The following is a 27,622-nucleotide window of genomic DNA, read 5'->3' as shown; positions in this document are numbered from 1 at the left end:
AGAAATTCGAAAAGAATATAAATTAAATTAAATTATAAATATAAATCGCTACGCTAACAATTAGTATAAATATTACGGAATTTTCGTTCCTCTGCGCTTTTGGCTCTCCTTCTCCGCCATTCATTCGTTCGTCTTCTTCACGTAACAGTTTTCAGAAAAACAAGGAAGAATTTAGCTTTTGTGTTGGGAAATTCTTCGTTTTTCATTCTCTTCTCTTTCCCTCTTCTTTCAAGGTATGTTTCTCTCTCTCTTTTCATGCTTGGTGTTGTAATTTTCTTCTATTTTTTTTTTCGATTTCATTCTCTATATGGACCTGCATTTTCCGTTCTTCGATTCGATTTCATGTTTTGTGGATGATGTTTTTGTGTTCCAGTCACTGTTTGTCTTCCCCGATTTCTTTGCGCTGGATTTTTTTCTGTTTACTTCTGATTCCGAATTGAACCGATGGCGCGCAACTCCCTCGTTTTTTCCCCCTCTTTCGTCTATTCTAGTTTTTTTTTTTTTTTTTTTGTGTGGTTATTCTGGTGATTTTCATTCGATTAGGTTGAACTCTGATGCAATGCAATTATATTTTGTCTGAGGTTAAGTATAGGGTATGGAGGAACGTGGCCTGCTCAATCGATTTTAGGACTGAATGGAGTTTTTAGAGAGGGAAATTATAATTTGCTACGATTTTCTTAATGTCAATTTCCTCTTTGTTAATTTTTGGTAGGCAAATTTGACGTCCTTTCTCCGATTTGACCGTATGTGTGTGTTCAAAAAGGAGGGGCAACACGTGTTTTTCTACAGAGATCAATAGAACGAATTGGAATTTGTATCAAATTTTAAAATGTGAAAAGATTAAATTGATTTAAGTTGAAGTACGAGGATTGATTAGTCTAGTGAATTACTTTAAATATTGAGACCCGTTTCACATATATATTTTTTTTTACGAAGTTTGAAAATTCAAAGGGGGTTTTCTTGTTCATGACCAAGTCTGCTTGGGATTAGGACTCCTCTGTGTCTTTGACCTACTGTTCTTGCAGGCCCCGAATAGATTCAGCTTTCACTGTTAGTCAAATTAATTCGTTTACTTGGATCGGAAATTATTGGCTGTGTTTGTTGTCTGGTCCACCATTTTTTCACCCTAACTTTTGTTATGGGCGGCAAGACATGAATGACAAATCCTTATCAATGGCATAATGTCCCTTCCCTTTGAAGTGGGGCTCCTGTTTTTTCTGGAGTTGTGTCGCTATCCTCACCGAATTCTTCGGCTGGAGCTCGCAACACGTGGCGTCAACTATATCTTTTCTCTCTTAACTTTTTGGAGTTGTTCCCTCTTCCCAGTTTAAAACATATAACGTTGTTTAATCGTTAGTTAATTAATCTCTTATCCATGTGAGATTGATGTTCTAATTTGTTGGAGACGTGTTTTTTCTCGTTTCAGGTACGTGTGTGGGTGGGAACGGGAAGAGGGCTTTACCCAAACCACCCACCCTTTTCCAAGGAAACTTCTTGGACGGTTTGGTTTGAGGATAAAGATATGATCTGGCTGTCCGAATAGGTGACAGCCCGATTTTGTTGAATGATTTCAAAGGTCCATTCGAAGATCCTCTTTCTCGTGCGTATTAATGCCATGACTCAACTTTTGATACGGAGCCTCCCTTGTTATTTGCTGCACATCTTGTTTCACCATTAACGTGTTCAATCTCTTCTTTCTTTCTTGGTACAGGTGATTTTAAAAGGCTCGCTTTCTGGGTCGTTTACATATTAGACTGCTCAACTGCTGATTTTAATCTCATGTTCTGTGAGAGTAATCCGCTATTGGCATGAGACATTGTGATCTGTGTTTCAAATATGGGTTCCTTGTCCGGAATCCTTCAACGACCATTCTTTGCTGTAACTGCGGTGGCTGTCGCTTCGTTTTCCTCTGACTTTTCAGACAAGTTACCATCTCAGAGATCGCCAGATGCTGCTGCTTCTTCTTCTGCTTCCCCAGATTTGTCCAACAATTCAACTTTTGATTTCTTGAAGGAATCAAAGACTTTATTTGCTTCCCATATTTCTGTTTCAAAGCTTGCAAACTTATCATTTGTCACCAAAATTCATGCACCAGTTCCCAACATTAATTTTCCGATTCCAACATCCAGTGGTAATTATGTGCGAAACTTTCACACATCTCTGGTTTCTTCCCCCGTTCTTTCCAATTTATATCAGTCAGCTGCATTGACCAAGGCCTCAAAGCAAGCTGCATCTTCACATAAAATTTTTTCCCCACCTTCTGAGGTTATGTATAGATGGCATTTACCTGAGCCAACATCTTTAGATATTTCGGGTAGTTCTGCTTGTTCAGTGGCAAAATCTAGGACGGTGGTGGTTTTATTAGGATGGTTGGGAGCAAAGCAAAAACATTTGAAGAGATACGCTGAATGGTACACTTCAAGGGGTTTTCATGCGATTACCTTTACTTTTCCAATGTCTGAGATACTCACGTACCAGATTGGTGGGAAGGTTGAACAACACGTAGACTTGCTTGTGAATCATCTAGCTGATTGGTTGGAAGAGGAGCACGGGAAGAACCTTGTGTTCCACACTTTTAGTAATACCGGATGGTTGACGTACGTTTTTCCTCTATCCCCCTCTTCATTTAACATCCACACCACGCAGAATGAAAGTTTGGTACTTTTGACTTCACAGTTAGCACATTTGACTTCTGTTCAACAACCGTCTGTATGTGATTGTTCCCTTGGATTCATTTTGTTGCAGGTATGGAGCTATCCTGGAGAAGTTTCAGAAGCATGATTCTTCTGTAATGGGAAGGATTAAAGGCTGCATTGTGGATTCTGCCCCTGTTGCAGCTCCTGACCCCCAGGTAATGATGCCCTTGATATATAAATTTGTGTTCATCCTTAACGAGACATTCGTCGCAATAGATACATAGTTACCACTTACTAGTGAACCATTTTGGCACCAGTTCTTTTTCTTGTCATTCAAAAATTGATCGATTGCTGTATATATGCACCATAATAAGAAACCTTGTAGTATGAACTATGCTTTGATTTAAAGAAAAAAGAAAATCATTGGAAAGGTAGAAATTTATCGTAGTCGACCTGTTATGGTATTATATAGTAAAAGGCTCAGAGTAACCTTTTTGTCCTTGCACATCCTCCATATAACAAGTTATGAGAAAAGGGTGAATTTTTGTTTGTTATATAACTCATTATCTTCTCTATTAATTTAGAGTATCTGTTTGCTGGGCGTTTAGGTTATGACAGCTTCTTTTATTTTAATTGCACTTTCCATTCAAGGAGTTTCCCTTTCAGTTATGGATTGTAGATGGTCTGTGTTTCTACTTGAGTTTCTTGTTCGAACAATTATGAGGGAAATGTTCATTAAATCTTTGATATTGGTTTTCTAGGTCTGGGCTTCAGGCTTCTCTGCAGCCTTTTTGAAAAAGAACAGTGTAGCAACAAAAGGATCGACGATGTTGGACAACACAAGGATGGAAGTATCGATCCGCAATAAAGACGATAAAGAAAGTAAACCAGCAGTTACTGAAGCAGCACTTCTAATGGTTTTGGAAAAATTCTTCGGCGTCGTTTTGAACCTTCCTACTGTGAACAGGTAGTTAAGTCGGCCTTTCAAATGTGATCATTCTAATCAATACTAGATCAAAGATGATGCAAAAATATACAGGATCAAGTAGTCAGTTCAAAAACATGATAGTTTCATATCCTTCAAATGTGCCTGTTTTTCGATCATGTATAGATTTCGATAATTTATCCATGAAATCTAAAAGACGAAAATTGTTCTCTTTTCCTACCAGGAGGCTATCTGATGTGTTGGACATGTTATCGTCGTCGCAACCGAGCTGCCCTCAACTGTACATCTACAGCTCTGCTGATCGAGTCATCCCGGCCAATTCTGTGGAATCGTTTATAGAGGAGCAACGGCGAGCGGGACGGGAGGTTAGAGCTTGCAACTTTGTGTCCACCCCTCATGTAGATCATTATAGGAATGACCCAAAACTGTATAGTTCTCAGCTTAGTCAGTTTCTGGCAGATTGCGTGCTTACTTCTTGTTGCAGAGAGTCTTGTTAACTCAAAATTTGAGTTAGTTGCTCTCTGTTGCCTCATTCTTTTCTTTTTTAGTTCTTTATACAACATTGTTTATACTTTACATCCATACAAGTGAGGCCAAGCAAAAGCCTACATCTCATTGGTTTTTAGTATAGATCACAATTCAATTTTATTTATGTGGGCTGATCAATCTTGGGTTATGTTGGTGTCGAGTGAGCACGCACCACGTGTAACGAAAACAAATTACTTGTTAGCTTTATAAAAATTCTGCGAGGCCTAAATCTTTATGAAATCAATCTATTACACAATTCTTTACCGTTATCATGTAAGCACCAAACTAGTGGAGTTAATGGCAATGCATTATTAGATACAAAATTGAAAATTGTGAAAGTATTAGATAGACATTTAAAAACCTAACATAATTAATGGTTAGTAATTTAACTATATGATCATTTTTAGTAGTCAATCATGACGGTAATTTATTAATTTTTCAATCAAATTTCAATTGACAATTTTTATTGGAAACCAATCAAACCAAGTTTATATCAGAACTGCATAGGTCGAGCTGGGTTGATCGAATTTTTCGGGTCATGAGAATTTCTTATGTATCTTTAATTTTAACACTTAAACAAATGATTCATACACTCAACCCCATCGCAAAATTACCCTTCCATTAAAATTTTGAGTGAATAAATTTGAAAACACCAAACATATATATAATATATCAACTTGTTGTATTGATACCAATTAAATTTGTACAAATTGGGTCTAATAATTTAATCTATTCCTAGCTCCAATAAGTAAATATAAATGAAGCAAAGGAAAAGAAAACACTTCTACCAAACATACAACTAGCAATTAATACTCCATTCTTGAGAGATTGTTTGTTGAAGAAATCTGAAAGTCTTCTGGAAATTTTGGAATCTCATAAACCAGAAATCAAAATTATCCACAGTTACTATCTCCAAGTACTTCTGTGAAGGCTTATTCACATTCTCACTCTGGTTCACTCTCTCTACTCTCCCCACTGGAATCACCACCTGCACCACACATCACACACAGTTTAGTAAACAAAAACAAGAGCGGAGTAAAGAACAACGAGGGACTCGACAGTTCTATTCCTAGTTCGTCTTAGATATCCTAACTACCCTGGCCTAGCCTAGTGGCCAGCAGTGAGACCCAAGTAGGGACTTGGAGTATATTTCTCGATAGCCATATGCTATAGGGTCCTGCGATCTACCCGTGACAATAATCAGTATATTAAAAATAGGCTTTCTTTGTTACCCTACGTTTTTAGATTTGAAAGTTAGGAAGTAAAATTTTGCCCGATTCGGACCGTACTAGAGAGAGAGAGGTGACCTTGTAATGAAAACTTAGGAGATCTCCATTTGGGGAAGAGAATTTGATAGATTTGTGGCTGCAAAAGGCAAGTTTGTGTGAGGAAATGAAGAGGAAACCAGGAAGAGGTCCTGCTGTGGTTGACAAATGGCACTCACAAGCCTTCAATAGCTTTTCCTCTTCTCTTACACTGAAGAGTTGCTTGTAAACTTTCCTCAATCCACCAACTTTAAGAATCATCTTTGCTCCCAAACTCAACTTTCCCTTCACGGTTTCTCTGATCTTTTGCCCAAACCTCACTGCAACTGCACCAACCAAACAACAAAAACATATAAGTTCATGTTAAGTAATCGACTAATTCTCGTTTTCGTTTGTGCGACTCGATCGCTAAGTAGATATATGCATTTGTTGATATATTATCTCTTTGATCTCTTACTTTGTCCGTTTTGATGTTCGGATGTATACCATGGATTTAGCTATTTTTGTTTCTTATATGGATTTTGATTTTCTTCCGTATGTTTAGGCTCTTTTGTAATTACTCTTGAATAAGAAGATTCCTATACTTTTACAACGGTATCATATTGTCCATTTAGAACATATACTCGCATAATTTTAACTTGTGAATTCTACCTGAGAGACCTCTCGTATCACTAAAAATGTAATCTTTGTTAGTCACCTGAATCTAAGTGGAACTCTATTTATATCACCCAACAATTAAATTTTCTTAACAAACTGATCTATTGGTTATGTCTAATTAAGCAAAAACAAAAGCTCACCATGCTCTTTGACTCCATGGCCAAAACTCCCAAGCTTGTTCTCTCTGCTAACAACTGAATCCTCTCTACCTGCAAACATTCAAACTTTCTCCATTATTCAATCACTCCAAACACAAACAAAGACATCTTCAGATCAAAGAGAAGAAGTTTTACATTGTTTCGTGGCTCGAGGTTCGCCGTCCGGGGATTGGCCGCCAGCGGGAGCAGGCAACACTCTCTTTAGAGACTTCTCGAAAGGCCGAAACGCCGCCAACGAGCCAACCGCGATCCCGGCGACGTCTTGTTTCATCAAAGCTTCCATTTTTCTTCTGCTCCAGTCGATATATTACTAATGCTTTAACTGAAGAGAGAGCAATGGTAGATGACCAATCTTCCTGCCCCTCCCCCAAATATATATATGGAGGGAGGGGGAGAAGATGGTGAATTGTGAAACTTTTTCTCTGTTCTTAGCTGAGTCAGCCATGGCCGTCCACCAAGATTACACATAAGAACGGATCTTAGGAAAAGAAAGGTTTTTAAGAAAAAGATTGTAAAAGGAGGGATGATGATAGGTTGGGGTTTTGCTAGCTTTACTAACAAAAAAAAAAAAAAATGCATAGTGGGAATTGCTCTTTTTGGGAAACCCTTCAATGGGGTATTTTCTTGCTATGCAAGTATGCATTCATGTAATTGTATATAAACTATGCCTAAATTAGTACTCTTATAAGTAATTTGTATTTATATGTTTTTTAATTTGGATTTGTGTTTTTCTTGAACCCGATGAATGTTGCAACATTTATCTAAATTAAGGTTTGATCGAATGAAATTGAAAATTTATGGTAAAAATTTACTCGTCTTGTAGAGTTCAGGTAAAATTTAGATTCTTTTTTCTTTTCTTTCTTGTTCTCTTTGTTTTTTAAATTAAATTTTGAATGTAGCATTGAGTTTTTCGATTATTTAAATAAATCACCATTTGAACCGATGGATTTTAATGGAAATTATCGTGATGGGACATCATACATGTATTTCAATCTTGCCCATTACTTTTATATAAGGTTTTTTTTTTTGTATTTTACCCAAATTTGTAATTTTTTTATTTTGATATATGAGTTCAATTTAGTTCTCTCGAAGTATACAAGTGTTTCTCTTTAATGGAGTTAATTAAGACGAAAAGTGAATTGTAAAATAATAAAAAACTTAAAAAAGGTATATAATATCTAAAAGATTTAAAGTTGGAAAGACAAAATTAGAAAATAATTTTACTTAGTTTAGATGGAAAAAAAAAAAAGGAAAACTATGATTTAGCAAATGGTGCAAAAATTCTCAAGAAATGTTTGGAAGAACAAGAAACTTTTGCAAATGGATCCACTATAGAAAAGATAGAATCTTTACCCTTCAAGACCATATTTTGCTTTTTCTCAAAATGTAGCAAATTGAAATATATTTTGAGCTGTCATAAGAGCTTTGTGATGCAATTCTTCCCCCTTTACTCCCAATATAAGGAAGAAAAAAAGAAGAAGAAAAAAATCAAAGTTTTATATGCATATGCCCACATCCACTTGCTCAAAAAACATATTATATAAATATAATTAAAGATATAATGCTTGCATCATGTTTTGAGATCATATTATATAAATATAATCCAAGAGATTTTTGCCCATGAATGATTGGATGTGAACTTTATATCATGCATGCATGGAATGGGCAAATAAAAATATTTATGAATTTTCTCATTTGTCTCTCATTTGGCTACTGCTTAATATTGAGGTATGAAAAAGTCTTCTCTATTCTTAAAAAAAAAGTCTTCTACAAATCATGTCTACTCACCCTCAACTCATTTTAAAAAGAAAAAAGAAATTGTGAAATAAGTTTTTGATATTTTAGCAATTCTTAATTTTTTATTTATTTATTATAATTTTCTTGGAAATTGTGTTGGATAATTGTTTCTTGTTTTCTAATATCTTTTGGAAAAAATTAAATGTGTTTTGCAACTATTTCTTGTTGATTGTTGTCACCCAAGATGAATTAAAACATAAACAAAAATTTTTGGTGAGAATTAATTTTCTTTAAAAAAAATTAACAGATTTTATGTGATATTTGTTTTTTATTTTTATTATGCAATTTGTTTATTGTTCTCTTCCGCTAAGACACGTGTGTTCAGGCTTTAGTTTGGACACTCTGAGGACGAAGAGGAAGGACCCACACGCCAAAACTGAAGCTAAACTAAGCCTCAATTTGGAAAAGATTTCGACAGGTGGAAAATTTGTTGACATTTGACGGAATGACGTTCTATTGTTAGAGATCTTCCGGTTACCTACTTAATGACAGGTACGACCAGAAATCTGGTTGCTCCTTTTGTATAAAATGTGAAGTCCCACCTTCTAAAAAGTACACAATCTCTTCTACTTCAAATTCAAATTGTCTGTTGACATGTCAGTTAGACCAAAATTCTACTTCAATAGAAATAATAAATTTAATTGATTAATTGATTCCAAGAGTTAGAGATGGAATTCAAATTAAGAAAATATTTTGTTTATTAAATTTCAAGCTTGTTTAAAATAAATATTTTTCCTTTCAGTCTTTTGTTTAAATACTTTTAAAATCGTAGCTAAAAATTTTAAAAAACTAAAAATAACAATTTCTCTATGGCTCTAGAGAGACTTTCTTACACTCATACCATAAATAATTGTTAATTGACATTTTTGGCATATATACCTTTAAGGTCTTTTCCAACGCAACTAATTTTCTTAGAGATTTTTTTATGACGTGTTTGGAAGTAATTTTGGGTATTACCATTTTTTAAAGTCGTTTGAATTTTCTAAAATCTTACCTAAAATTAAAAAGAAAAAACTAAAAGTAAAAGTTTCTCGAGGGGACTTTCATTTCTAGGCGCAGAGTGTTCTCCATATGAAAGTTCTGTTATATAGAATTATTTTACGAAGATTTCGTTATATTATTGTGATACTTTAGTTACGGTCATTGATCAGGGATGAATTTGATCATAGATTTTCAAGCATCTTTACACTAGGTTGAAAAATGGTATTCTCGAACCTTATAAGTTGTCCCCACTTTTGATTTTGTAATGTTTTTGTTTTCTATTTACATGATAAAAAGCTTGTGTTATTTAATTTCACTAATTATGTTAAACTACCTATATTTGGATTCAGATAAGAGTAAAAAATATAGGAAAATAACTAAATTTTCTGTGAGGTTTAAAAACCATAAAATCAAATTCAAACTTTTAGAACCACAGAAACCAAATTGAAACCAAATCCAAATCGCCATCTCTCGTTCCACTAATGAGTTGTTACTGATTCATTCAAGGAAGGCATAGACCACACTTATTTGTCTTATTAGCACAGGTGTTCGTCAACGATGAAAGCCGCTGAGCTTCAGACTCGAGTTAAGAAAGAGGGCTAGGCCCAAGAGAGGAGGGTTTTTAGGGACTAGGGAAGACGGGCAGATTATAGAGCTAGGGGCAGATTGGATCGAAGGTTTGTCCATTGGGATTGGGCATGGACGAACCTCGAGTAGGCTTGATGAAAAAATGACAAAAGAGAGACTGAATTAGTAATTTAACTAAAATTTAAGGATGAGTTGAGCTATTTCTTGTCTGTTTGAATGTTGCAAAATTTGAGAAAAATAAGGCTCAAATTGAACATCCTTGATTGTTGTTTCCTTTGATTTCTCAAATTTGGTAAAACTTCAAAAAGAAAAGTTCTCACTTCCATTTGAAAAATGGAACTTTTTATTTTTATTTCTTATTATTTTTTGGGTCCTAAAGAAATAAAGATAGAAGCTTTATGATTTTGGGAGACTTTTTAGAAACATATAATATTATTGCTTCCCTTTTCCCACTTTGGAGGTTGTGTTGGGCAGCTCAGCTTGTTGATTGAATTTTTTATGAGCTTTGCCAATGCTACCAACTTCACACAAAAAGAAAAAGAAAAAAGGGAAAAAGAAAAAAAAGAAAGAAAGAAAATTGGCAGCTGTATGCAATTAGATCAACCCAATAAATCACTTCCTTATGCTGGGTGTTTTTTAGACCCTATACATTATTATTTATTTATTTATTTTACTCATTGAAATTTAAAGTAGGCATCTGATCGTTGAAGTTTGAAAATGAACGCTTGTTTTATCCTCACTCACATACTTCCTACACATGCTTCCTAGTAAATGAACATTTTAGAATTCGAGCTATCAAAAAGAAATGTACACCTTATTAGTATAGGTTGTAACTATCAATTCTTTTAAATCTTTCTTGACCATGTTTCCTATGATGTTAGGATTCCTTTGGTATCGGTTCATGAACCCCTCATTTCCACTCGAGTGTCACACACATCATCTTACTGAATTAGTCAACTAATAGTCAAAGGATCTTAGAGACCATTTAAGGGTCGTTTGTTTTTTTGGAATTATAGATGTTTGCATCTTTAGATAACTATGTTTGTTTTATAGGGATATTTATTAGGAATATTTGAAAATATTTAGATAGGTTTGTTTGTTTTACCACCTTTGTATGTAGAAATATATTAAAATTACCTATTGTTCCAATGATACCCTTACAAGCCCTTATATAATTTATATGTTAAAATATATTTTTTAAAATATAATTTGAATTTATATAATAATTTTGTTTTATTAATTTGATATTATATTCTGAATTTAGTTTATGTTAGGTGACTATGAATTCATGTTAGGTGACTATGAGAAAGAGTAAAATAAATGAAAAATTGCACATTAGATTTTAATTGAAAATAAATTAGGATATATATTCCATTGACTAAAGTTTATAAATGTAGCATATAAATATAATTGTATATAGTCATGTATCAATTAATCAATGCATTAATTTATTTTAAAAATAAAATTTTAAAAATGAAAAATAAAGAAAATTGATTAAAAATATATATCTATAATAAAAATGAATAACAAAATGGTCCAACGAATAACTAAAGAAAATCAATGCATTAATTAATTTTTTATGTTATTGCGTAGAATTGATATTAATATAAGACTTTTTTTTTAAAAAATATAATGATATTAAATATAAATTTTATTTTAACTTTAATATTTTTTTAAAAGACAATTATGTAATTAATGTTGTGTGAGGTGAAATTAATTTCTCATATTATCAAATTATATTTTTTTAAGAAGAAAAATATCAAATGACGTTGTTTTAAAATTATATATTTAAGATAATAAATGTTATTGATAATAATTCCTTTCAAATATTAAAAATAAATTGATATATTTTATAATTTAGTTGAAGTTTATTTTATATATGTAAATGTAATATATAAATATATTTAATTGTATAAAGTTGCTTATTAGTCAACATTAACTTATTTAAATTATGAAAATTAAAAATAAAGATATAGAAAATCGAAGAAAGAAAATATATGAAAAACGCACAAAATGCAAAAATGGACATGGGAATATCGAAAATCCATGCCCGTATCACAGAAGTCATGGGTTCCTACGAAACAAACGACCCCTTAGAACTATTTTCTAAACTCCACGTACTAAATTGTCCTTTTTAAAATTTAATTGACAAAATAGACACGTGCCCCAAAGAGACCAAAATTGTATTTTATCATATATCTTTTCTTTTGTTGTTAATATTTTAAAAGTTCCCATTTTATATTCAAAGTATCAAAATATGTCAATCAAGTATGTATGTGGTCAACGATATTGTTGAAACTCAATGATTCTATAAGTTGATGCCTTTTTTATGTTCAAGTATTTACCTCATCCTACGATAAAAAATATATTTACCTTATTGAATAAAAATTACCACCTATAGAAATGGGCAACCACTTTTTTTTTTTTTATTTTATTTGGCTGTACGCGTAATGGTGAAAAACAAAATGGTAAATTTAGGAACCTCAAACGACACTATACAAAAATGAAAAATCATACTTTTTAGACACGGTTGTAATATGGGTCTAAACAGAAGGATTTTGATGTAAAATTTTTGACACTTGGAAGAGATAGGATGAAGAAGCAGATAGCATAACAACTTGTCATTCACAAAATAATTTGTACAATTGAGTAAATTGTATAGTGAATTTCCTCCCAGTTCATATGACACTCTTCCAAGCCATCTAGCAGTTCTTCCATTCTGAGGAGATCACATCTTGAAGATATTGAAAAGTTTTCTGGTAATTTAGGAACCCCATAAACCAGAAGTCAAAATTATCCACAGTAACTATTTCCATGTACTTCTGTGAAGGCTTCTTCACATTCTCACTTTGGTTGATTCTCTCTATTTTTCCTACTGGAATCACTACCTGCAGGCAAACATTTCTTTCAAAGTTCAGCGCACAGAGAGGAAGAGGAAGAAATAGAAGACGACAGCAACCGGTTCAAGTCTCGGGCGGGTGGGAGGGGGCTTACCTTGTAATGGAATCGAATTAGCTCTCCTGAGGGGGAAGAAACTTTGATTGATCTGTCACTGCAGAAGGAAATCTTATCTGTGGATATGAAGAGCAGACCTGCAATGGGTCCTGCTGTGGTTGACAAATAGCATTGGACAGCCTTCAATAACTTTTCACCTTCTCTGACATTAAACAACTGCTTGTAGATCTTCCTTAATCCACCTACTAGAAGAATTTTAGCTCCCAAGCTCAACTTTCCCTTTACAGTTTCTGTGATCTTGGATCCTAGTCTCACTGCAGTTCCATAAACAGATAAAAGTTTCTATCAAACTTCTATTCCATTCCGTTCATTTAATCATCCCAATTCTTTGTTCTCCTTCATATCACAAGCATTTGAGATTCTTGATAATCTAACTAAGCAGAAGAAAACAAACTCACCGTGCTCTCGGAATCTATGAGCAAAGCTGTCTGCTCTTTTACCAAGTTTGTTCACCTTGCTAAGCACTGAATCTTTACTACCTGCAATGCGAAGACTATTCTCAATCCAAAAACCAATTTCTTGCTCATTTATTCAATCGCTAAAGCAAGAGATGGGGGAATTTCTTACATTGTTTTAGTGCTCGATATTTACTACTGTCTGAAGAGGTAATATTGTACTGGCCAGCAAGATCAGGTAAGAGGCTCTTAACTGATTGCTCAAACTGCAATGCTGCTGAACAAACTGGAAGTCCAATAACATGTCTCAGCAGTGAAGTTTCCATATTGGATTAATGATAAAGAAAACTTAGCTAGACAAATTCTCTTGCTTGGAGTGGCTTGACCTCTGCAGCCACTCACCTAAAATGTTCTTCACTAGCAATAAGGAAGAGAATTTGCTTAATGACTAGTGTATCGTTCTTCGTCTCTATGGAGATATTTAAAGGGATCAAAAAATTGTTGGTGAATCTTACTTTCTGTTGTCCGAGTCATCCAAGGTGCATCAGAAAGAATAAAAGAACCTATTAACATAAAATAAAATTTGGAAAAAGAAAAAGGGATCTTAGGTTTGGTAACTTTAGAAAAAAGCAAACAGAATGCCTTTTGAATATCTCCTACTCCCTAGAAAGCTTCTTAAGAAAGGCTAGTTTCTTGCAAAATAAGCCTTGTTATACGCATTAGAACAATAAAAATACCAAGAGTTGAAAATCAAAACTAAAATTAGAATTATAAGAATATGAAAGCGGTAAATTGCAGAGTATAATGGGGATTAATATTCCTCCTTTTCTTGATTTCAGTAATTAAAATATAGTGTGCTGAGGCAATTTTAAGATTTTTTCCCCAACAAATAAAACCTTCTATTATCAGTGTCGTGCAGTTAAGCATAGTAAAATGGAAAAAAAAATGTCTGTTACTGTTTAATACTTAGAGGAGACATGAGAAGTAGAATGCTGATTTTTTTAGAAAGAATTTGCATTGTCCTATTTAATCATATTTCATCATATCCGAAATGGGAAATGGTTTTCAAAAGATGAACTAGATATGGATAATTCCAATAAGATTTCATTCTTGAACAAATTTCCTTTTTTCTATTTATTTCATTTATTCCATGACCGGAACAAAAGGAAAAGGGATACGCGTTACACCACAATCTTGAATTCAAAATAGAGATTTCAAGAAATGGTAGACCAATTCACTCTATCAATGTCTGAGCCGAATCAAACCTCGAGGAAACGGAAGAGAAACAACATCCGTCCTACAAAGGTCCTCAATCCGTTGAGGGAGGGGATCAACCCAACAAAAAGAGCCCTACGAGAAAGGGCATACTTAGGAATCTCATTCTGTAATTAGTTCAAACATCTATTAACTTGAATTCAAGTGACATAATTTACAAAATTGTATTAGTTTTCTTAACCAACTCCCCCACCCCTATAGAAAACTAATAATAAAATAAATAAGAAGAAGAAAGCACAGAAAAAGCTAGCTCGTGAAAATGGATCCCAAGACAACTTTTGAATCATAGCATTATAGATTCTTACTTTTCCTCAATCTTAAATGGTGAGGCTATGATTTTGAAACTTTTTGAGCTGGCACACTGGCTTTCTGATGCCATCTGACTTTTCATACCAACTTAAAGAAAAATGGAAAAAAAAAAAAAGATAAGGAAAGTCCATGCAGAGCCCAATTGGTTAAACTAACACCTAGCACATGCTAAAAGGCACAACGGTCGCATAGTTTTACCAGAAATGACGTTTGGTATTATGTTTTCAGTACAAAATCTCAGTCCAGTTACCTTATATAACTGCTGCTTTCTCATCCTCTGACACACCCTGCATAAGAAAAAGTTTAAGGTATAAAAAAAAAGTGTCAGAACTTACATCAAACACATGGTGTGCAAGATCCCAAAAGAAATATTTTGAATCCACGATGGGTATTCATGAAACCCCATTTTGATCTAATTCACTCCAAACAGTGTTAATGGATCCTGATAATTAGAAAAATCTAAGAATATTGAGAAACAGGGCAAGAAAATGAGGTCGATTCAAGTCGGCAGGTCAAAAGAAGAGGGGAAAAAAAGGTGGAGGGAGAGAGAAAATTTGCGACCTTATCACAGAAGATCACAAAGGTCCCCATGTCGACTTGGAAAGTGGGAATTCAACTTGATAATGTCGTAAGCCATCTTTTGTAGGAATCCTTTGCGCGTATATTAATCGTTCTTGATCTTGAGACTTGAGTTGTAAAATTAACAGGCAGAACCCAAAAGGATTGTGTAATCAGACACTGTCATGGGCATGAGGAATTGATTATGAAATCAAGGGCCCCATTTAGTTTGATAAATGGCAATGAATCTGAAAGAGAATGATCAGTGAAAAGGAAAAGCAAAGAATAATAATGCCTACATCCTCCATGGAATGTTCAAGACAAGTTGAGAGGTAAAAGAGAGAAAACTACGTTCTTTAGCATAAATTTAGGGGGAAGTTTAAAAATAAGGAAATTAAAGTAAAAATTAAAAAAATTCTAAAATTGGGGTATTTTTAAAAGTAAATATTTTTCAAATGTAGTTTAAATATTAAAACAAAAATCTTTATTAGAAAAGTGAGGTAAGATTTGTCGCGCAAAAGATCTGATAGTCATGTAAATCGTATCTATCTCTTTAGTCGTTGCCTGTAATTTAAGTAAATCTTGAAAATCGAACATTTTTTAAAATACAATGTATGCATGATCTACATGGCTGCCAGGTGCCACTATAATCGTATGGAGCAAATTGTAGAATTCTCACAATTTATGTGAATCATACATGATTCCCACTATTTATCCAACTCATTAATTTCAAATCTATCATAGTATTATTTTTTTAATTATATTATTTTATAAAAGAAATCCCAAAAATTGATATGTATTTTTAAAAACTTCTAAATTTGTTTTTTTTAAAAAAAAAACAAAAAAACCTTCTAAGTCTGCGGTAGCTTTAAAAAACTTATAAATTTAGGGAAGTTTAGGTTGAGGGAAGTCTAAAAGTAATGAAATTAGAATAAAAAACTTCTAAATTTGGGATAGTTTTAAAAGTAAATATTTTTCAAATTTAGTTTAAATAAAAAAAATGTAAGGTAACATTGCCCCACACAAAAGATGTGATAGTTATGTAAATTGTATGATCTATTGCCAGCAGACTTCTAAAAAATTGAAGATTTTTAAAATATAATATATGCATGATCTATCAGTGAGCACCAAATAGAATGAATTCGGTAAGGGTGAACGATATTGAATGATATAGCACGACGTGTTGTACTAAGATATATTAGAATATATTTTCTCTTTAATTGAGTTCTATATATATATAATTTTTTTTCTTTTTGAGTTCGACAATTACGAGATGGAGAATCGAACCATCTACCTTTGGAATGATAAATAAGTTTCCTATCCAGTTGAACCATACTCGGATTGGCCAATTGAGTAATAAATTCATGTAATCCAAATAAATCCAAATGACATTATGGTAATGATAATCCAACACAATCATATAATATTGAGATTTAAACATATAATGGAAAAAAAAAAAAAAAAGATTTTGTGGCACATGTTATGGCATTTTTTCTATTGTGGTCCCGAATTCATTAATAAAATTAATAAGTTAAGATTTGTACTCTTAACATATGGTTAATAAGTTTAAGAGTGCCTAAGATGATTGACATCAATAAGAACTTCTTCACAAAGGACTTAAACTTCTTCCTTCTATAAAAGTTTCTCAAAATTTTAACATTTAAAAGATTATAGCACTATAAACGTAAGGGTAAAAATTCGAACATTCGATCTATTACCTATTGAACTTTTCTCAAGTTCGTCATCGATACCAAAATCTTAAATTATAGATTCCAATGTATTAAATTTCATTCGACATTTCTATATGTCCAAAGATTCAGCATCAACATAAAAGATAAAAATATTTCCATGTATCATAAAAGAAATTGACGAAATATTAAAAAATATCAACAAAAATCATTAATACACACTTAATACTAAAAACAATAATTTTAAACTTGTTTTAAAAATATATTAATTTTTTTTTAAATAAATTTTCCAAAAATATTCATCTTCAATGACGACTCAGTATTTGCATCGATATTTTCATAAAATTGAGACCTCTCTATTTCAAAATCAACATTTAAAAACTCAATGACATCTATAATCTAACTCAAATCCTAATTGATTGTCATCAGACTCATCACCAACACAAGCTCGATCAATTTCAGGCTCGCATTTTTAACTTCCTATTTCATAAATGATTCAAAAAAAAAAAAAACACCAACACCAAAATAAAAGTAAAAATGATGTCCCAATCCCAGCTCTGCATTATTTTCTCAGAAACTGTTTGGAAAAAGCAATAAAACAATGGAATACAAGAAGATTACAAGACCCAAACTTTGATTCTGCTTCTAAAATATTTGAACCTGAACCTTATGAACATACAACTTCAAAATTTTCAAGAAAAAAGGCTTCAAATTTAGAGAGAGAGAGAGAGAGGAGAGAAAGAGAGAGATGTAAAAATATGTCCTTTCTATCCATTCATAAACTGCTTACCACTTTTGTTCCTTAGCTGCCTACAGCCTATACAGAAACTTAAAAATTTCCTCCATTGTGGCTTTATTTTTCATTGACAATGAGAGAAACATGATTGAAACAAAGGCAAAAAAGTGGCATTCCCAGCATCTAATAATTTCTATATTTGAAGCTGCCCACCATATTGCAATGCCTGTAGATTTTCCTTAATCCACCTGCTAGAAGAATTTTAGCTCCCAAGCTCAACTTTCCCTTCACAGTTTCTGTGATCTTGGATCCTAGTCTCACTGTGGTTCCATAAACAGATAAAAGTTTCTATCAAACTTCCATTCCAAACAGCTCACTTCGACTTCGCAACGAATGGAAAAAAGTAAATCGTTTTATCATCCCAATTATTTGTGCTCCATATCACAAGTGTTTGAGATTCTTGAAAAACTAACTAAGCAGAAGAAAACAAACTCACTGTCCATGTTCGAAGCTGTCTGTGTTCCTTTACCAAGTTTTGTTAACTTGCCAAGCACTGACTTCTTTTTCTTTTTTCTGGAATCGGGAGTCAGAGCTTTGCTCCCCTATATCCAGAGGCACCCGTGCCCGCCCCAAGGCCTAGTTCCAAGATAAATCAAGGATTTTTGGTATTAAACACATCCAAAAGTTTAAACTCGAGATCTCTAAACCAGTAGGACCAAGAGACCCCAAGCTCTTGCCAATGGGGCATCTTGACTACCTGCAACATGAAGACCATTCTCAATCCAGAAACTCATTTCTTGCTCATTCATTCAATCACTAAAGCAAGAGTTGGGGGAATTCCTTACATTGTTTCAGTGCCGGATATTTTCTACTGTCTGAAGAGGGGATATTGTACTGGCCAGCAAGATCAGGTAAGAGGCTCTTAACTGATTGCTCAAACTGCAGTGCTGCTGAATAAACTGGAATTCCAATAACATGTCTCTGCAGTGAAGTCTCCATATTGGATTAATGATAAATAAAATCAGCTATACAAATTCTCTTGCTTGGAATGGCTTGATCTCTGCAGCCACTCACCTAGAATGTTCTTCACTAGCAATAAGGAAGAGATGTTTGCTTAATGACTAGTGTGTTGTTTTTCGGTTCCACAGATATATTTAAAGGAATCGAAAAATTGTTGGTGAATCTTACTTTTTGTTCTCTGAGTCATCCAAGGTGCATCAGAAAGAATAAAAGAACCTATTAACATAAAAAAAATAAAAAATAAAAACATAAAAGGATCTTAGGTTTGGTTACTTTAGGAAAAAGGGCAAACGAAATGCCTTTTGAAATATGTCCCACTCCCTAGAAAGCCACTTAAGAAAGGTTAGTTTCTTGCAAAACAAGCCTTGTTATAAGAATTAGCTCAATAAAAATGCCAAGAGTTAAAAATCAAAACAAAAATTAGAATTATAATAATATGAAAGCTGATGGTCATGGTACATTGCAGAGTATAATGAGGATTAATATTCGTCCTTTTCTTGATTTTAGTAATTAAAATATAGCGTGCTGATGTAATTTTAAGTTTTTCTCCCCCAACAAAAAAACCCTTTTATTTCAGGGTTATGCAGTTGAGCATAGTAAAATGGAAAATAAAATGTATGTTACGGTTAATACTTAGAGGAAACACGAGAAGAAGTTTGCTGATTTTTTTAGAAAGAAATATTGCATCATACTATTTCATCCTATCCGAGATAGGATGGGGTTCCAAAAGATGAACTAGATATGGATAATTCCAATAAAATTTAATTCTTAAACAAATACCCTTTTTATATTTATTTCATTTACTCCATGACCTAAATAAAAGGGATACACGTTACACCACAATCTTGAATTCAAAAGAGATTTCGAGAAATGGTAAACCTACTCACTCTAGGAATGTCTAAGCCGAATCAAACCTCAAGTAAATGGAAGAGAAACAACATCCGTCCTACAAATGTCCTAAATACGTTGAGGGAGAGGATCAACCCAGCAAAAATAGCCCATACGAGAAAGGGCATACTTATGAATCTCATTTGCTAATTAGTTAAAACAACTGTTAATATGAATAGAGGTGACATAATTTAAAAAGTTGTATTGGTTTTCTTAACCAACTCCCCCACCCCATAAAAAAGTAACTATAAAATAAATAAGAAGAAGAAAGCACAGAAAAAGCTAGCTCTTGAAAATGGATCCCAAGACAACTTTTGAATCATGGCACTATAGATTCCTACTTTTCCTCAATCTGAAATGGCGAGGCTATGATTTTGAAGCTTTTTGAGCTGGCATGTTGGCTTTTCGATGCTAGCTAGCTTTTCATACCACTTCAAAAAAAAAATGAAGAAAAAAAAAGATAAGGAAAGTCCATGCAAAGCCCAATTGGTTAAACTAACACCTATCACATGCTAAAAGGCACAACGGTCGCATATTTTTACCAGAAATGACGTTTGGTATTATGTTTTCAGTACAAAATCTCAGTCGAGTTACCTTATACAACTGCTGCTTTCTCCTCCTCTGACACACCCTGCATCATAAAAAGCTTATGAAAAAAAAGTGTCAGAACTTACATCAAACACATGGTGTGCAAGATCCAAAAAGAAATATTTCTAATCCACGGTGGGTATTCATGAAATCCCATTTTGATCTAATTCACCCCAAATAGTTTTAATGGGTCCTGACAAATCGAAAAATCTAAGGACATTGTGAAACAGGGCAAGCAAATAAGGTCGATTCAAGTCGGCAGATCAAAAGAAGAAGGAAAAAAAGGTGGAGGGAGAGAGAAAATTCGCGACCTTATCACAGAAGATCACGAGGGTCCCCATGTCGACTTGGAAAGTTGGAATTCAACTTGATAGTGTCGTAAGCCATCTTTTCTACGAATGCTTTGCGCGTATATTCATTGTTCTTGATCTTGAGCTGTAAAATTAACAGGCAGAACCCAAAAGGATTGTGTAATCAAACACTGTCATGGGCATTTAGTTTGATAAAAGGCAATGAATCTGAAGGAGAATGATCAATGAAAAGGAAAAGGAAAGAATAATGCTTACCTCCTCCATGGAATGTTTTACACAAGTTGAAGAGAGAAAGGTAAAAGACATTCTATAGCATAAAAAAATTTAGGGGAAAGTTTAAAAATAATTTAACTACAAAAAATCTAAAATTGGGTAGTTTTAAAAATAAATATTTTAAAATGTAGTTTAAATAAAAAAAAATCTTTACTTAGAAAAGCAAGGTGGCAAATTGCTACGTACAAGATCTGGTAGTCATTAAATCGTATCTATCTTACGTCATTTAGTCGTTGTCTGTGATTTAAATAAATCTTGAAAATCGAAGACCTCTTAAGATACAATATATGCTGTTGGATGTTATTTTTCACCTACCACGTGTCATAATCGTAAAGGTGAACGGACTAGAAACCGCGTAAAATATAATAATTTGTCCAAGTTCACTAAGGTCGGAATCAAAGGCACGATCTAAGTAAGACGAGCCGACCTATAGCCTTATCAGTGTTTCCTAAAATCCGATAACACACCGCGTTTTTAGGGTGTGTCAGAATTCTTGTCGGACTCAGTTTCTATAAATAGAAACTCTTGTCTTAAATACATGGTAGGCAAACCTAGATATACTTGGCGAGTTAGATCGGACTGAAACTAACTTGTTCGTTCTGGGAGGTCGTTTGGCAGCTCAGAGAAGATCCCTCCGATCACTCCAACCTATCCTTTTTCCGAATTTGATAAATCCAAACCCAAACATATGCATGACCTATACGTGACTGTCAGATGCCACTATAATCGTATAGAACATCCACTATTCTAGAGAATTCATACGTGATTCTCAAGATTTATGTGAATCTTACGCATCCACACAATTTATTCAACCCAACCTTCAAAATTTTTATAGTTAAAGTTATTTGATTTTATTGATATGTTATTTAATAATAATATTTAAAGTAGAAAATTAGATCGAGCGTAAAATTAATAGAACACAGGTATTGCATGAAATAGAGAATTGGATTGAAGATTTTTTTTTTCTTTTTTTTAATTAGGGAATGGATTATGGTACTCAACTTTGAGATAGATCCATACTTTGATTTGGTAAGCAACACAACATTAAGAATAAACTTTTAAAGAAAAACCCATAAAGCATAAGTTACTTTCAAATTTTCAATTTAAAAAATTAACCTCTAAAATTTATCATAGCTCCAACGATGTCAGATGATATATAGCAAATATATAGGAATTTGTAGGTTGGACAATGTTATGTTAGAAGATATATATTTTCTATTCAATTTAGTTTTATATATATATATTTTTTGTTTCTTTTGATTCAACGGTGAAGAATCAAACATTCGATTTTTGAGATGGTAAATAGGTGTCGAATTTATGACCTCTTAGTCAAAGACAAATGTCAACTAGTTCATATTGGCACGTGTCAAATTGTCCACTTGACTATGTTTGAATTGGCTAATTGAGCTTTAAATTCATGTAAGTCCAAATGATATTTTGATAGTGCTAACCCAACACAACCATATGATATGATATCGAAATTTAAATATATAATGTTAAAATAAAAATAATTAATTTTGTGACATATGTTATAGGATATTTTCTATTGTGGTCTCACACTCATAATATCATTAATGAGTTGAGACTTGTACTTTGACATATTAACCTTTAGTTGATTAGCAAAATGTCATATTTTGGATGGTTCAAAACAAGTTTAAAAGTGACTAAAATGATTAATATTCATGGATAACATCCCCATCGATAAGAGTACCTACCTTTCCCATCACAACTCCTTCCTTATTCTTCTCGTAATTATTCTACCGAAGATTTTCAAAATTTTAACGTTCTATTTATACCATAATCTTTTTTTTTTCTTTATAAGATTATAGCACTACAAATGTAAGAGTAAAAATTTGAAGCTTCGAGCTAATACTTAATTACCTGTTGAACTTAACATAGATCGCTATCGAGACCAAAATCATATAGTATAAATTACAGATTCTAATATCAACACCAAAAATGATGTCCCAATCCCAGCTCTTCATTATTTTCTCAGAAACTGTTTGGAAACAGCTATAAAACAATGGAATACAAGAGGATTACAAGATCCAAACATTGATTCTGCTTCTAAAATATTTGAACCTGAACTTTATGAACATACAACTTCAAAATTTGCAAGAAAAAAGGCTTCAAATTTAGAGAGAGAGAGAGAGATGTAACAGTATGTCCTTCCTATCCATTCATAAACTGCTTACCACTTTTGTTCCTTAAGCTGCCTACTGCCTATACAGAAACTTATAAATTTCCTCCATTGTGGCTTTATTTTTCATTGCCAATGAGAGAAACATGATTGAAACAAAGGCAAAAAAAATGGCATTCCCAGCGTCTACTAATTTCTATATTTGAAGCTGCTCACCATGTTGATATAATTTTACCTATGAGCAGATGTGTGCGGCATTGGATATGCCATTGGACCCATGTTTACGGGTGCACCGGGGACCACCGCGCCGGGCACCGGGCCTCGGACGCCGTACGCCATGTGAGCTGGAGTAGGGATGTTGACTGGGGTGCCAACGGCTGAGACGAGCGGTCCGCCCACTGGCTGCCCCATGGTTGGACCACCGTACATTCCCACACCAGGAGGACCAGCAGCAGGTTGAGGAGGCTGTTTAGTTGGTTTTCCAGAGGGAGCTGCTGCAGGGCCGTTTGCTTGACCGGTGATCGGCCCTTGAGCGGCCGAGATATCGCCGTTTGTAACGCTGGTGATATCGTGGATGCTGGACCGCCTCCTTTCTTTGTTCATTGAGTTCAAACGGATGAAGTATTTTTGTGCATGGCTTGCTACTTGTGTTGGTGTTCTCGTCACTACAAAGTTTCGGGATATACTCCGCCAATCTCCTTTCCCATATTTATCGAGACCGAGCAAAAACAATCTGTGCGGTCAAGACATGGAGCTTTAAAACTTACAGTAGACGTCACAGAAAAGCCAAACATAAACAACCCAGAAATCCTTAAACTTCTAAACTCCCTATGCATAAATCCTTAGAAAAATGGATAGCAGATGTTCATATTAACTGCATTTACACACCTGAAGAAACACAACTTTTTGCCACAAGAAAAATGAAAAAGTTTTACAGATGAAATGAGAAATCAAATTCCAAAGAGCAAGCAAAATTCTGCTGTTCGGGCGGGAGCTTATCCAGTCGAACAAATTTTCAAACAACTATGACTCTATGGCTTGTAAATGCAATTCATAAGCCTAAGATTTTGTGAAAACAAAGCTAAAGAGAGAAACAAAGAAAAAACAATTTATTAAAAAAAAAAACAGATTAGCCAACTTTAAGCAATTTTATACAACAATTTGAGCACCCGACACGGGGCAACGCGACATCGGGTAGTTACCAGATGACTCGATGAAAGACGTTATGCCAACGAGCTTCCGACGATGATATTTGAGTCAGTTGAATAAGGCTATAGCAAATGAATTTCTAGGATAAGAGACAGAAAACAAACAGATTTTCAAAGATGAAGAGACAGAAAACTGAATCATGAAGGAAACATGTTGTAATGAGAACTCTTTACAACAACATATCAAAATACCAGATTTCAAAGAAATAATTTTTCCTATTCAGATCCCATAAAATACCCATTGAACCTGCAAAAACTCTCTCAGTGCATGTGCGTAAAATGGTGCCTTGGCGTGCCGAGTTTAGCTTTAATTGCATCGGTTCAGCTAGAAAGATCAGAATTTAAACCACCTAGGATCTAGATGTCGTAGGAAATTACGATACAAGTCAGACATGATATCATTGTCAACCAAAGGCCGAGCGAAGAAGGAAGGAGAAGGACAATTGCCAACAAAACAAGATATTGGCAATACATGTTTATTTGAATAAACTCTAGAACCTAAAAACGATGAAGGAATTTCGGACAGAATCACGACTATTGAAGGTAATCAGTGAGGCAGAGATATGACAATTCAAAAGGCACCAGTGCCAGGTTGCTACTCCCCATCTTTATGCTACTGAATCATTGTTTGTCTGAAGTAGGAAAAAAACCAATGCCAGGTTATCGAGTTCAAGACCCGAGAGGCATGGTTTTGTAATGTAACCTTAATTCGTTAAAACAAACCTGAGGCAGGAGGAGGTTTAAAGAGGCAATTTAGTGCTTCATCAGAGACATCAGAGACGTGTATGGTTCCAAAATCGAATGAAAGCATGTTGAGGAAAGTGATAATGGAGAACAACAACAAAGGTTTCCTCGACTCGTGAGCTCGGAGGGGTTAAGGATGGGACCGGTGTAACTCGACCAGGCTGGACTAATATAATTTAAGTCATTCATTCACTGTGACTGAGTTTAAAGAAAACAACGAAGATATTTGTGGAAAGAAACAAAAGTGATTTGATTAATGAAACAGTAACCAGACTTTGACTTTATAAAGATACCATACCATCATAGTTTATATACAGGGAAAAGTAAACATAAAACTACCGATTCACCTGTGTTCATCCTCTGTCCAAGCAATTCCCTTACGACGCTCCTGATCTGACCTTGAAGCCTTACTTCCATGATTCGAGTCGCCATTACAGTGCCCGAAATGGCCATTCTTCTTGGTTGTTCCTTCATCACCAGCAAGGCTGGCTGAACCATCTGAAGAAGAACTATAGGAAGGAAGAGGGACACAACCAGATTCGATTAGATTAACATCCTCGACTAAAAGCTCATAGTGGTGTTTAATCTCTTCTACGGTTTTCCCTGGTACATCGGCTGCAATTTTCTCCCACCGATCGGTATCATCCTCGGGATGACTAGCAAGTGCATTCTCAAATGCCTTATCCTGTTCTAGACTCCACAAGGAGTTATTTCCTGCTTCATCCACAGTCATCTGGCCTCGATGAAGTACGCCAAGCAACCAGCCACCGAAAGAAGAAGAAGAAAAAAACCAACTTTACCCAACTCCACCCTAGTGCTCTACAATCTAGGTTACTATCTATACAATATTTTACTTCCTAGATCTAAGAGAAGATTAAGTTTCCAGAACAGATTTTTGGAATTGGGATTCTATTCTATCTGAGATAGAAGCAACCGAAGACGGAGGTTCGGTCAGGGGAAGCAGATGAGGCTCAGATCCTGTAGGTTACTTTGGATTCGGGAAGACGAAAAACGCGAAGAGAAAGTTCCCAGTATGCTGAAACCAGAGAGCAGCCTAGAGAAAAAGTAACAAAAATCTGTGGAGTGGAAGAGGATTCTCAGTGATGATTTGCTCCACAGCGCAAGAACTCGACTCTTGTGAACGGCTGACCTATTGGAAGAACGAAAAGGCAACAGAGTTCAGTTGGACCATGAGAAATATCTGAATGCCATAATATCAAAAAACAAAATAAAATAATCATAATCATAATAAAATAAATTGTCAGTTTTCTGTGAGGCAATGGAAATTAATGCGGTCATGATATTAACAAAGTGGTAATTAAGGCTTTGAATTGCGAAATATGAAAGGGACATTGGAAGGTAACAAACAAAGAGAAGAACAACCCAGAAGTCCATGAAGGGATAAGAAAAAGGAGTATTCTATTGAAAACAAAACAAAAAACTCAATTACCAAAGCTTTTTAACTGTTGAGGCCCACCAAATTTTATCCCCTCCATTTTAGATTCTCACCATTCAACACCCATTTTTACAGCAAATCAAAACTTCCAAGGATGTGTTTGAATGGAGCCCAACTTGAATATGTGCAAGAGGAGGAGAAGGGCAGTGTTTGGTATTATTGGTCTCCAAAAAACCATTAAAACCCATATTGGATTCAATCAAAATGAAGGGGTTTCAGTTTTGATGAAGCTAAGTTCAGAAGGAGTTTCGTCTCTCAGAATCTGAGTCTGAAAAATAATCAGATTCAGAAAACTCCACAAACCCACTTCTGAATCATCAAAAAACAGCTCGAGAAACCACTAATTGAAAAGAAAGAAGAAGGAAAACCCACCTCGAAAACCTATCTTCCTGCTTTTAAAGCCACAAAAAAACAGTGATCGAAGCCAGAAAAACAACAGCAAAGCCAAGAAACCAAACAGAGCCTTATTATCACCACAAAGATTTCGACAGTTCAACCGACAAATCGAGAGAAAATAAAGAAACCCAGTATTTGTTTACCCAGCAAAGCAAGAACCAGAGCTCAATATCCTAATTACTCCAGCAACAATCTCAGTAAAAACAAGAAACGTAGCCTAATTACCACCATTCTCTTACATTTCACTGCAAGTCTTTACTCAGAAATCCAAGAAAAGACAAAGAAGGGGGGCAGAATTTGAATCCGAACAGAAAAAAGAAACTAGGGAGTGTCCAGAATTCAGATAAACCCCAACAAGAGAAACGATGAATTAAGAGCATATTTTTGAATTTTGGGGTTGTGAGAAACAAAAAAAACCCCAATAATACTGAAAAATTACAAGGGCAGAGATAGAAATTACTGGGGAAAGTGATGGGCGATCTTGAGAATTCCATAAGTGAGGAGGAGGATCGGGGGGAGCAGTGGAGAATGGGGTTTTTTGGTCCCATCTCCAATTACCTACTTTGCTACAAGCCATACAGCTAGGATTGAAAAAGGCTCACCCCCAAGTTGACAAAACACCCGAATCTGAATACTCATTAATATCTGACACATCAAAAATACAGAGAGAGAGAGAGAGAACAATTGGGGTTTTTTCTTTTCTTTTCTTTTCTTTTCTTTTCTTTCCATCCAAACAGAAAACTAGAAATCAAAACCTGATTTCCAAACTTGGGTGTGGATCAGTTCTGGCTGCTAGATTTCTGGGTTTTGACTTTTCTGTTTTTGTTCATCAAAGTTACCCAAAATGGAGCAGCCGATCACCAAATCAAGCTGAAATCTAAGATTTGAGCCAACACCATCATCATGGGGAGTGATTTTTTTCCCCTTTTTCTTTGGTGAGAGCCATGGATGGATAATTTTGAAGCCATGGTTGCCAAGTTGCAGAGGGGGGTGGGAAAATGGACCAATAATTGGCGAACAGATCAGCGAATGGTCAGATTTCACGGACTAAGAAAGCACATGCCTG

At 34.4% G+C, this 27,622-nt stretch overlaps 4 protein-coding genes and 1 long non-coding RNA gene across 16 annotated transcripts; 1 reads left to right on the top strand and 4 right to left on the bottom strand.

Moving 5' to 3' along the window:
- Positions 1-76: 76 nt before the first annotated feature.
- On the top strand, positions 77-4,234 carry LOC111011995 (alpha/beta-Hydrolases superfamily protein). 3 transcript variants are annotated; one of them, XM_022286004.2, is made up of 6 exons: positions 77-233; positions 1,427-1,576; positions 1,712-2,597; positions 2,746-2,851; positions 3,398-3,603; positions 3,806-4,234. In XM_022286004.2, exons 3-6 carry the CDS (start codon positions 1,837-1,839, stop codon positions 4,077-4,079), a joined length of 1,347 nt encoding a protein of 448 aa, XP_022141696.1. In that variant the 5' UTR covers positions 77-233; positions 1,427-1,576; positions 1,712-1,836; the 3' UTR covers positions 4,080-4,234. The 3 variants fall into 3 exon arrangements, with proteins under 3 accessions (XP_022141696.1, XP_022141695.1, XP_087979282.1); XM_022286003.2 differs by having other exon boundaries at positions 1,427-1,600; XM_088123156.1 differs by lacking the exons at positions 77-233; positions 1,427-1,576 and having other exon boundaries at positions 1,616-2,597.
- Positions 4,235-4,771: 537 nt separating this feature from the next.
- Positions 4,772-6,891, bottom strand: LOC111011906 (putative GEM-like protein 8). Its single transcript, XM_022285884.2, has 4 exons — positions 6,326-6,891; positions 6,173-6,241; positions 5,418-5,701; positions 4,772-5,098 (listed from the first exon to the last, which is right to left on the bottom strand). Exons 1-4 carry the CDS (start codon positions 6,471-6,473, stop codon positions 4,910-4,912), a joined length of 690 nt encoding a protein of 229 aa, XP_022141576.1. The 5' UTR covers positions 6,474-6,891; the 3' UTR covers positions 4,772-4,909.
- Positions 6,892-12,162: 5,271 nt separating this feature from the next.
- Positions 12,163-20,333, bottom strand: LOC111011920 (putative GEM-like protein 8). 6 transcript variants are annotated; one of them, XM_088122334.1, is made up of 7 exons: positions 15,112-15,436; positions 14,801-14,992; positions 14,232-14,316; positions 13,139-13,252; positions 12,970-13,050; positions 12,551-12,825; positions 12,163-12,444 (listed from the first exon to the last, which is right to left on the bottom strand). In XM_088122334.1, the coding sequence occupies exons 2-7, from the start codon at positions 14,822-14,824 to the stop codon at positions 12,259-12,261; spliced, it is 765 nt and encodes a 254-aa protein (XP_087978460.1). In that variant the 5' UTR covers positions 14,825-14,992; positions 15,112-15,436; the 3' UTR covers positions 12,163-12,258. The 6 variants fall into 6 exon arrangements, with proteins under 6 accessions (XP_087978460.1, XP_022141596.1, XP_022141603.1 ...); XM_022285904.2 differs by having other exon boundaries at positions 14,801-14,837; XM_022285911.2 differs by lacking the exon at positions 14,232-14,316 and adding an exon at positions 13,482-13,529 and having other exon boundaries at positions 14,801-14,837; positions 15,112-15,433.
- On the bottom strand, positions 17,546-18,236 carry LOC111011921 (uncharacterized). Its single transcript, XR_002601467.2, has 2 exons — positions 18,029-18,236; positions 17,546-17,852 (listed from the first exon to the last, which is right to left on the bottom strand). It is a non-coding gene; the product is annotated as an uncharacterized LOC111011921 (long non-coding RNA).
- Positions 20,334-22,572: 2,239 nt separating the features above from the next.
- LOC111011919 (transcription factor SRM1) lies at positions 22,573-27,622 on the bottom strand. Of its 5 annotated transcripts, none has more exons than XM_022285901.2 (3): positions 27,312-27,622; positions 25,052-25,854; positions 22,573-23,485 (listed from the first exon to the last, which is right to left on the bottom strand). In XM_022285901.2, the coding sequence occupies exons 2-3, from the start codon at positions 25,435-25,437 to the stop codon at positions 22,984-22,986; spliced, it is 888 nt and encodes a 295-aa protein (XP_022141593.1). In that variant the 5' UTR covers positions 25,438-25,854; positions 27,312-27,622; the 3' UTR covers positions 22,573-22,983. The 5 variants fall into 5 exon arrangements, with proteins under 5 accessions (XP_022141593.1, XP_022141592.1, XP_022141595.1 ...); XM_022285900.2 differs by lacking the exon at positions 27,312-27,622 and adding an exon at positions 27,017-27,271; XM_022285903.2 differs by lacking the exon at positions 27,312-27,622 and adding an exon at positions 26,700-26,994.

The sequence above is a fragment of the Momordica charantia genome (assembly GCF_013281855.1).
Source record: "Momordica charantia cultivar OHB3-1 chromosome 4 unlocalized genomic scaffold, Mcharantia_2.0 BLBB01000004.1, whole genome shotgun sequence".
NCBI lineage: Eukaryota > Viridiplantae > Streptophyta > Magnoliopsida > Cucurbitales > Cucurbitaceae > Momordica > Momordica charantia.
This window is presented reverse-complemented; position numbering and strand designations above follow the sequence as displayed.

Excerpts from the sequence above, each read along its gene's own strand:
- LOC111011906 (XM_022285884.2), bottom strand. The coding sequence starts at position 6,473 with ATGGAAGCTTTGATGAAACAAGACGTCGCCGGGATCGCGGTTGGCTCG. Across the intron at positions 6,242-6,325 it reads ACCTCGAGCCACGAAACAAT|GTAGAGAGGATTCAGTTGTT; the intron begins GTAAAACTTCTT and ends GAATGTTTGCAG. Across the intron at positions 5,099-5,417 it reads TCCTAAGTTTTCATTACAAG|GTGGTGATTCCAGTGGGGAG; the intron begins GTCACCTCTCTC and ends TGTGTGGTGCAG.
- LOC111011919 (XM_022285901.2), bottom strand. The coding sequence starts at position 25,437 with ATGACTGTGGATGAAGCAGGAAATAACTCCTTGTGGAGTCTAGAACAG. Across the intron at positions 23,486-25,051 it reads TGGACAGAGGATGAACACAG|ATTGTTTTTGCTCGGTCTCG; the intron begins GTGAATCGGTAG and ends TTGACCGCACAG.
- LOC111011995 (XM_022286004.2), top strand. The coding sequence starts at position 1,837 with ATGGGTTCCTTGTCCGGAATCCTTCAACGACCATTCTTTGCTGTAACT. Across the intron at positions 2,598-2,745 it reads AGTAATACCGGATGGTTGAC|GTATGGAGCTATCCTGGAGA; the intron begins GTACGTTTTTCC and ends ATTTTGTTGCAG. Across the intron at positions 2,852-3,397 it reads TTGCAGCTCCTGACCCCCAG|GTCTGGGCTTCAGGCTTCTC; the intron begins GTAATGATGCCC and ends TTGGTTTTCTAG.
- LOC111011920 (XM_088122334.1), bottom strand. The coding sequence starts at position 14,824 with ATGAGAAAGCAGCAGTTATATAAG. Across the intron at positions 14,317-14,800 it reads GAAAGCAGCAGTTATATAAG|GGCTCTTTTTGTTGGGTTGA; the intron begins GTAACTGGACTG and ends CCTTTCTCGTAG. Across the intron at positions 13,051-13,138 it reads ATATCGAGCACTAAAACAAT|GTAGTAAAGATTCAGTGCTT; the intron begins GTAAGAAATTCC and ends TTCGCATTGCAG.